Source organism: Atta colombica, unplaced genomic scaffold (assembly GCF_001594045.1).
Source record: "Atta colombica isolate Treedump-2 unplaced genomic scaffold, Acol1.0 scaffold224, whole genome shotgun sequence".
In the NCBI taxonomy this organism is placed as follows: domain Eukaryota; kingdom Metazoa; phylum Arthropoda; class Insecta; order Hymenoptera; family Formicidae; genus Atta; species Atta colombica.
The window spans coordinates 1,460,862-1,471,222 of NW_017259321.1; the positions used below are offsets into that span (position 1 = coordinate 1,460,862).

General features: G+C 27.9%; 2 protein-coding genes across 2 annotated transcripts; one reads left to right on the forward strand and one right to left on the reverse strand.

Annotated features, from left to right (window-relative positions):
* The first annotated feature begins 30 nt into the window (after positions 1-30).
* On the forward strand, positions 31-3,665 carry LOC108688007 (UPF0668 protein C10orf76 homolog). Its single transcript, XM_018194068.1, has 11 exons — positions 31-48; positions 354-541; positions 612-897; positions 1,133-1,266; positions 1,413-1,623; positions 1,756-2,050; positions 2,181-2,398; positions 2,609-2,841; positions 2,919-3,045; positions 3,141-3,415; positions 3,492-3,665. The coding sequence occupies exons 2-11, from the start codon at positions 395-397 to the stop codon at positions 3,582-3,584; spliced, it is 2,019 nt and encodes a 672-aa protein (XP_018049557.1). The 5' UTR covers positions 31-48; positions 354-394; the 3' UTR covers positions 3,585-3,665.
* Positions 3,666-6,514: 2,849 nt separating this feature from the next.
* Positions 6,515-9,864, reverse strand: LOC108688047 (probable proline--tRNA ligase, mitochondrial). The gene is made up of 7 exons (XM_018194130.1): positions 9,813-9,864; positions 8,761-9,017; positions 7,979-8,230; positions 7,479-7,749; positions 7,199-7,380; positions 6,873-7,085; positions 6,515-6,799 (listed from the first exon to the last, which is right to left on the reverse strand). The coding sequence occupies exons 2-7, from the start codon at positions 8,872-8,874 to the stop codon at positions 6,515-6,517; spliced, it is 1,317 nt and encodes a 438-aa protein (XP_018049619.1). The 5' UTR covers positions 8,875-9,017; positions 9,813-9,864.
* Positions 9,865-10,361: the final 497 nt, after the last annotated feature.

The following is a 10,361-nucleotide window of genomic DNA, read 5'->3' on the forward strand; positions in this document are numbered from 1 at the left end:
ATATATGTATATATATATATATAATATATACAAATTCTAGAAAGTTTGGTGAGAGTTAATATTGAATAAATTTTTATTAATTTCTACAATTTTACATCTTTGGATTACGATATAAATGTAACAGTGATAATAAATGTTGAAATTTTGAATTTATATCATATAGCAAAATTTTGAATAAAAGATAAATATATAAATAATATTTTTATTAATTATATGGATAAGTTGGATAAATGTGCAAGATACTTAATATTTTCTTTCTTTTAAAATGTCATAAAAGTTATTTTAGGAGAATCTAATATTATCACAGTGCATTGTTATATATGTAAAGATTATATATCTTAACATATTTCTAGAATTTGAATATGTAAACAGAAGAAAATAATTCACTATACTCATGGCTATGAGAAAAAGGAGTGGCTCTGGTGCCAAACGTCAACATAAGTGCAAGTTAGTACCAATCTATGAGAGTTTCTTTAAAGGTGAAGACTTAACATTAGCTCATCCAAATTTCTGGAATGAACTATTCCTTATTAAACCCATGGTATGTATCTCTTAATTTTTAAAATTATTACTTAACCTATATAGAGTATGAGTTAATTATAATATTTTAGGTACCTCACATCGAAAATGAAATTCTTCATATGACATCGGAACAACTAAATGCTAGCAAAGAAAATTTAAATGCATTGGTATGCCATTGTGTCGATACATTAGTCGACGAACATCCATTTAGAATAGTATATGCGTTGCAAACTTTAGCAGCTGTTATCCAATCCATGTACAAGAAAGCTAACCAGGGAGATTATGGATTTAATTTAATAGATATTCTTGTAGGCTTCGATTCTGCAGAACAGAGGATGACAACGTTAATGCAACATTGCAATAATTTTTTAACAGGTAGATATATAATAGGCAACAATTATTAATCATTTATACATATCATACATATCATAAACATATATTAGTTTAATGTTCTCTTGAAATAGATTACAATTTTATTCGGATTTATCCCATATTCTTTATCTATTATATATATATCAATATATGTATATTATATTTTAAGCACTTTTTAAATAATATTAGCAATTATAATATTAGCAAGAAAATTAATAAAAGAATTTATGTTATTTAGGTGAATATCCAGATAGTTTGAAAGCTTTGTGCCTGAAATTGTTATTAATAATCGTTACTGGTATGGATAATATCAGCCAAAATACCTTACTGGAATATGTGATGTTAAACAGCGTTTTTGAATCGCTAATTCAAGTATGTTAAATATTTATAAATCATAATTTTTTTATGTTTATGTAAAATAAAATTTTAAATAATATTTGAACTTATGTATTAGTAGTTACATTAATAGTTACATTAATTATTATTATATAATAATAATTTATTATTTTGTATTATAGTTGTTGAGAGATACAGCTGCTAGAAATCGTCATGGTCATGATGCAGTTTTATTGTTAACACTTCTAGTCAACTACCGGAAATATGAAAGCGCAAATCCCTATATCGTCAAATTATCAATTTTGGATGATGAATTAGCCCTAAATGGATACGGACAAGCTATATCAAGTTCGTTGACGGAATTTTGCCGGCAATTTGCTCAACAAAGAGCAGGTATTCTATATAAATGCAATAGTAACATTAATAGTAGTTTACTGTAAGTATACTGTAAGTATATAGTATAATTGTTTAAATAATATGTAAACATACTTCAGAATATAATAATAATAACACAAATATTTTCAGAAATACAAGCATCTTGGTTGTCTTCGTTAACTAGTATAGTTGGTAGCATGTTTGTTGGAGAGGAAGAAGCAAAAACGCAACAAGTTCGTGCGAATAACGCTTTACTTTTAGCTTTGTATGAGGCTACACACTTAAATCGTAATTTTGTAACTACTCTGGCCTACACGCAAAGCGATACTAGTGCACCTCCGTCGCCGAACAACACTTTGGGTCCAAATGCAGTAGCTCCTGGTGCTTCACCACCTGATGTGATGGCTCAGCCGTTCAATCTATTAGCAACCTTTCTGCAGTATTGGTGAGAAGAAAAAAATATACAAATTAAAAAATATAAAATATAAAAATATAAAATATAAAAATACAAAATTATTAGTGTATGTTTAATAATCTACTGCTTAACGTTCGTAAGATATTCATTTCTATTATAGTTCAATAGTTATGCAAGTAATTCGAACGGAAGCTATAATGAACAATGTGAAGTTGTGCTTCTTGATATTAAGCTGTATCGCAGAGGACCAATATGCAAACAGTTTGATGCACGACGCGAATCTGGCATTCAGAGTTCAATTACATAGAGTACCTATGCATCATCGAAAGTTACAGGACAAAGTAGCACCTGCTCAACCACTTGCAGCCACGTTACTCGGTATTTTTTTCATATAAAGAGTTATATATTTTTTCAAAATATCGTTACATTAGAAATTAAATAAGGGTAGAGTTTATTAATAACTTTCAGCTTATAAAATATTACTTGAATATAAATTGTTAAATTTTGAGAAAAATTGTAACAAATTAAAAAATGTTTTAAAGGCTCATTTTATTTAAAATGATTATTATTTATATCGCTTCATTATAGATTTACTCGTCGAATTTGTGACATCACATATGATGAAAAAATTTCCACTTGAATTATATCATCAGTGTATCGGGGTTTTACAAAGACTACTGTGTTATCAGAAGAGGTGCCGTGTCAGGCTTGGTTATCAATGGCGAGATCTTTGGACCGCGCTAATTAATTTACTTAAATTTTTAACAACACATGAAAGTCATCTTATTAAGAAAATGAACATATTTCCTTTAGCTATTCAGGTAATGAGACATTTGAGAGATTGAATCGTCATACGATCGAACAAGATAATATTTTGACTACGTTTACTTTTTAACAGGTAGTGAACATCTTAAATTTTTTTATTACGTATGCTGATACATTCCTATCGTCACCTAATAGTTATGATGAATTATTTTATGAAATTATTCGAATGAGGCTTATCTTTACCAATCTAAATGCTATGGGTAAGTAGTGAATAATAGTATAAGAATTTTAGCACTATAAACAAAATAGTATATTTTATAACGAGAATAAAATATTCTATAAAAATATATTCTAGCACTCAGGTATTCGACTAGCGAATCATATGAGTACAAAGAACACGCGCTCAAATTAACCAATTCTCTCGTTAATGTGAGGGATATAGTAAATCATTTTCCACCAAAAATAGCTGCGTGGCTAGCGAAGGAAAGTTTGTCGACACCAACGGAACAACAAATTCTAGCTATTATAATACAGAACTATGACAGTCTCGCTTTAAAACTGCAGGATAATCTGGATCAATACGAGAGATATTCGGAAAAGCCTAATCATACTGCATTTTTTGAGGAAATGGTAATCAAATAAAATGCATTAATCTATGTCTTGCACTATGTTTTTCTTATATTATTCTTATATACATTATTTTTAGGTTACTGGAGTGATAGTGGATACGCGGGCTTCGATAGATCTTAATTCTTTAGATACGCAAACTATATTAGAAGAGCTTTCAAATATTTCATAATGTAAAAGTATATACATTGCAATATATTTTCAACATTGTGGTTATACTGCATTATTATAACACATATCCTTCTCTTGCATATTCCCAGCCAGTTTTTCTTATAAATTAATTGAAAGTTAGATATATCATCGTCAAAATATTTTAAGATTCTTTATAATTCTTTTTTTTTATTATTCCTTAAATAGCCTATATATACAGACGATCAATATTATTGCACAATATTATTGATCATGCGAAGATTATATTGAAAATTTATATTTTTTTATTTTTATTAAAAATTTAATGTGTCAATCAAAAGTTCTTTAAAATATATTATGTAATTTGTAAAGTATTGCGCAATTTTAATAATGTAATTTATTAACGCTAAAAATGAGCGTCAATCGTCATAAATTGACACTTTATAGTATTAGGCAAACGTATATTTTACAAATTGTACAATATTTGAAAGATTAATTAGTGGCATTCAGCAATATATTTACTTTGTAATTGTAGGAGGTTTTATTCGTTGAGATAGGACAATTTCTTTAGACATCTAAGAGTGTAATCCAATTGGTGCAAAGCGCTTACTAAATATTGAACGTGGCTAATGATAGGATATATTTCACAAATCTTCAATATAATTTTTTAGACGATCAATAATATTGTACAATATCAAATATTATGAAATAATATTGATCTAGGAGTCGCTCTTAAAATCTCGGGCCTTTGAACACCCGGCGCCACTTGATGGCAAGCATTCGAGCAATATCTGTATCGTTTCGCTTTAGTGTAAGATTTGAAAAGTCATGAGTGATAGAAAAATTATGTTTAGTAAAACTGAGAAGGCATTTATTCTTCAATGTATAAAAGTTTATAAGTCACTACCTGCATTATGGGATATTAAATCAAAAGATTACTGTATGGATGAAAAAATGATGCTTACAATTTTAATTAATAAATATTGATAAAAATATTCAAAAGCAGCTAGAGAGGAAGATTTTATAAATTAAGGATAAAAGAAACTAAAACGAAGCCAAATGATGCCAAATGAAATGGAATTGATACGGAAAGCCAACTTTATGATATTTTAAAGAAATGCATTTCCTTCAAGAAATAATACAAAATTCATGTAGCACAATCAATTTAAGAAGACAGAAGAAAATAATTCTGTAATTAATGTAAGTAATTTATACAAACATTTATTTGTATAAATAAATATAGTTTTTCAACAATATTTATTTTGTGAAGGAGTTCTGCTCCTGTTAAAATAATCAAAAATTATTTTAAATTTTTTCATTATATACTTGACCATTTCAATATCTATCATTATAAATTTGTAGTTAGTTAAATTAATTACATATTACAGCAAACATTACAATACTAAAAAATTTTTGTGACTATGTAGTGATTCTAGGTCAGATTTTTTTTTTTATTCAAACATGTTTATTCAAGCAATGTGGAAAATTCTAATGTTATTTAAACTCTTTAGCAATTCTTTTCCATTCTTTTGCCATATTAGAAATACATGGAAAACGTTATGAAAATTAACAATAATAGATAAGAAGAATTATGAGCCAAACAATAACTTTAATCTTTAAGAAACAATTATCAACATATTAAATATAAACACTATAGACATTTCGATAGTGATCGCGTCATTGTTAATGTTATATAAAAATTGAAATTATAAAGTAAACTTACTCGTTATGAGTACATTATAATAAAAAAAATATAAAAATTAGAAAAAAATATAAATTCCTGTATCATATTCGAAAGTCCTTGTGTTTTGTGATTCATGGTCAGTAACTATGGTACATATCAGATTATATGACGGAAATTTTAGTCATAATTATTGAGTGTTCTACTGGATGAATTTCGTTATTAAAATGTTATAATATAATGATTGTTTTTTACAGATGACACAGATATATATATAAAGAAAATGAGAACCGGAAAGAGATCAAGAAAGACAATACATGCCAAATATTAAAAGAAAAGATAACAATCAAAAAGCGAAAGAAAAATGCACAAGATAAACTTACGAGTTTTGCATACGTCTTAAATCAAATGAAAATGAATATGATAAAATTGCTAAGGCTTGGGCTATAGAACTGCCAAAAATGTCCTGAGAACAACAGATTTATGTCAAAAAAGCTATAAATGATATATTATTTGAGGGTCAATTGGGAAAGTTGCAAATCGGAATTCTGTGCAAATCGATCCTCTTATAATAAGCCGTACTTTTACACCAATATACAATTCAGATTCTACATAAAGTCCAGTGGAAATTTATCAAAAATTCTCGTCATTTTCATTCATTATCATCATATTCTTATCATATTTCCCAATATTTTTTTAAACTTTAATAAGTGTTTATAAATTTGACTGTGGCTTTCATTTAACTTTTATAAGTCAACAAAATAAAAATTCATATGTTATTTTTTACAGCAAATGTATGTATATAATTATATATTTAGTAAAGTAAAAAAATGTCTTTTATCTCTGATATCTTTCTGTATTATTGCCTTGCAATTCCATTGATATTACAATAATATCAATATTTTGAGCTGATACTTATGAATTTTAGATTTTCAAAAGAATTTTCAAAAAAGTATTGTAGACAGATGCTGATGGAATAGCATTTTGCATGTAAGTTTCAATTTTTTCGATAAGTTAAATCATAATCATCTTATCAGATATTGAACTATTTAAACATAAAAAATTTTAATTATTGTTAAATAATCGCTAACTCTTCATTCATTAAATTTTTATATGTATATTTGAATAATATAAAAGTTAATAGTAAAAAAATTGGTATTATTCACAAAAATGTACAGTTTTTACATTTGTTGTAAAGAAGTATATAATATAAATGTGTATAATATTCACATATACAATATTCACTAGCATTTCTTGATATGAACATATATACTGTATATATGTTCATATCTCTAATCTTTAACACTTATATTATCGAAATAATCATTCATCTGTTCTAATGATAATTCATGATAAGTTGAATTATTCACATCATGAATTTCAAATAAAGGAATCGATTGGGTTGCTGCTTTGCCAATGATAATTACGTAAGGATAACCCAATCGACGCGCGAACACTAATCGTTTACCAATCGTGTAATGCGTGCGATCGTCCAATATTGTATCAATATTGCGTTTGTAGAATATCTCAAATAGCTGTTCAATATAGGCAGATGTACTTTCTTCTTTGCTTCCAGCCTGTAAATTTTTTAAGATAGGAACAAAGAATATTCTTTAATAGATATACAGTAATATTTTTTATTTTACCTACCTTTGGTGATATGATGCATACTGTATACGGTGCTAACTTTACAGGCCACCTCATCTCATCATTTATTGACAAGATTTCGACAACTAATGTAATGATACGACTTAATCCTAGACCGAAGCAGCCCATTACCATAGGTGTCGGTTTATTTTGCTCCATAAACATTGCTTCTAATGGCCGTGAATATTTTGTGTCTAATAAAAATGTATGTCCTATCTGCAATTATCGTTTATGTAATGTAATATATTTTTTATAACATTCGCATCTTGTTTATATCTTTAATTTATATCAATTGTTAAATAAAATATATTTTTTACAGAAATTTTTACCTCAGCAGCAGTATATGAATGCAGTTCATTTTTACATTCTGGACAACTTGTCGTCTTAGAAATACTTTGATTAATAGAGAAATGGCATGATGGACACTGAAGTATCGTGTCTTCACCGATATCAGACATGTAATGATATTCATGTGACATTAAACCTCCAATTGTTCCCACATCACCTATGCCTTTTAATAATCATTAAATAATTTTATAAGGTCGTTCAGTTGGTAACTATATATCTATAAAATACATAGATTTTAATACAATTAGAAATGTTAATTACTTTTTGTATACTTTATACCAATCTGCCTAAAAATATTATTATAAGACTCGCAGACTAAATCATACGTATGTCGTGCATTGTCCAAGCTACTATCAAATGTGTATAAGTCCTTCATGATAAATTCTCGACTACGTAGGAAACCAAGCCGTGGTTTCATTTCGTCTCGCCATTTGCTAGAAATTTGATATAACTTCAAGGGTAATAATTTAGTGGAAATCTGGACAGTTTGTCCTGCTGACGATATCAAATTACAGATTGCTTCTTCATGTGTCTGTAACAACATAAAATTATTTGAGATTTCAGATAAACAAAAAAAATGAATATATTATATTGATGTAAAAGATTCATCTTATTAACAGCTTTTAAGTAATTTCTATTAATCGAAATAATAGGTTAGTTTTTTTAGAAAATTAATTTTTCAGTTTTTCTTCAAAAAACTCAAAATTTTATCTGAAGTAGTACTTGATAGAGGAAAATGTTTTATAATATTTCTTACTTACTGGACTCAATATATACTCTTTCTTGTGTCTATCTATAACTGTAAACAATTCGGTTTTATTGGAATCATATCTATCAGTTTTCTTCCACAGTGCAGCAGGAGTTAATGCTGGAAGTAGTATTTTTTGTGCGCCAATATTCATCATTTCTTTGTCAACAATATCAATTAATTTATTTAAAATTCGCATTCCTAATGGCAATAAAGCATACATGCCAATACTAAGTGATTTAATAATTCCACAATTGATCATTAACTGAAACAAAAAAATTAAAAGTCTTTAAATTAAAGAAAAAACCTATCATTTAATTCCAGCATTTTTTTCCATTTGATGACACAAGTGTCATTTTATCTTTATTAATCATTGAATGTCAAGAAAGATAGAATATTTATATTGACTTGTGTCACTAAATGGAAAGTACTTATACAAAAATTTAAAAAATCTGGAATTAAATACCTAATATTTAAAAAAATACTATTAATTTTTAATAGTAAATTTGTTCAAAAAATTTATAACTTTTGTTAGAAATGTTTTATCATTATAATTATCAAGTAAATAGTTTTTATCAATTAAACATTGTGAAAAAATTATTTATACTTAAAGTCCGTTTCCACCAATGTAGATTAACTTTAATCTCGGTTCAACTTACTCTTTGTCTAATTTTGAAGATTAGAAAGAGACGAAGAGTAAGTTGAACTGAGATTAAATTTAATCTACATTGGTGAAAATGGGCACTAAATAAGTCTCAAAAAATATTTAATTAATGTTTAAAAAGGTATACATACCTTATGACTTTTAGATATAATATCTGTCTTTTCTATGCTATCGAACGATCCGCTCGTTCCTTGAAATATTCTGGACATCCTAGCCAGATTAATAATTTTCGTTTTACTTGCCATTTCTGAAAATGTTTATACAACAATACACCGGTGGATAACCGGTCAATCATGACCGGCACATGTAACGGATAATTTCCTTTCTAACCCATTGAATGTAGCTGCAGATTCATTCAATATTCGATCATAGGGCGGCGCTAAATACACTACAATATATTATTTTTTTAAATGTACGTATCGTAGCGTCATTCAAAACATTTTACATAAATCAACAACAAGATATTTTAAATTTTAAATTTTAATGACATTTTTATCATAAATCAAAAGTAAAGAGAACATTATAATTATTCGTTTTAACTATTCTGCTATATCAATATCTCTTATATATTCGAAACAAGAAGGATGTTTATTCAGCAGTGCAGTTAATACATTATTTGCTTTTCTAATGTTTAAATGACATTTATGACAACATTGACGTCAAAATAATGTACTTAAGAAAGAACAAGGCCAATTATGTAATTTGAAACGAGATAAAAATTACAAAAGTGAGCGAATTTAAGAATATATTTTCATTGATCAACTCGTAGTATGAAATATTTTCTAAAAATTTTATTGTAAGATTTGAAATATTTAATACATTTTTTATGAATAATTTTTGAAATATAAATATATCTAGAAAATCAAAGTTTTGAAATATTCTTTTCTTACAATATTTCTACAATATTTCTATTGGTTCGTGCCGATGTTAAAGGAAAATTGAAACGCAGAAGATTTAAATTTTAGTATACATTTATTAAATTATATAGGTTAGTCGGCACGAACTTTCTGGACAACCCAATAAAAGATTTTAGTGAAATATTTTAATGCAGTATTTTTAAATGTTTTACAAATTAAATCTGCGTTTATGAAATATTTCTAATATATTTTATTGAAATATTTCAAAAAATGATTCACATAAATATTTCATAATGTGTACTAAATTTCATTTTTATAATTTTTACTTCGTTTCGAGATACACAATTAATCGACCTAATTAACATGCGATTATCGCCGCAAACCTGTTTGTAAACACGCCTTCAACATATCCCTCTTCCTCTCGTTTCCCGCATATAAGTTGAGTCGACCAACATTATCGCATCGCGCGATTGTACGCTAATTTCGCTCCGTTCACCCAGAATCGTAAAACTCTATCACAATCTGAGTATATACTAATATTCTGATTATTTTATCTTTATTGTTCACCGAATGCTGAACAAAGTTAAAAGATATTCGGAGTTGACAGTTTTGGAACGCATCTCAGGCGATTCCGTCGCGGTGCTCGTCGCCCGTCGCACATTTTATTTCGGTCCAGTTCGGTTTGGTCCGGTCAGTCAGACCTCACAGTGAGTCAGTTAGTCGCGAGTCGAGTCGCGTCGCCGGTAGCTGTAAGAATAGTACGTGCAACGTGTGTGTTTAAAATTTTCGGATCGGAGTCGTGCGGATGCGCTCATCTTCTCCGTCTCTTGTTGTCCCGGCGCCTTCCAGTCGTTGCCGTCGTCATCGTCGCAATA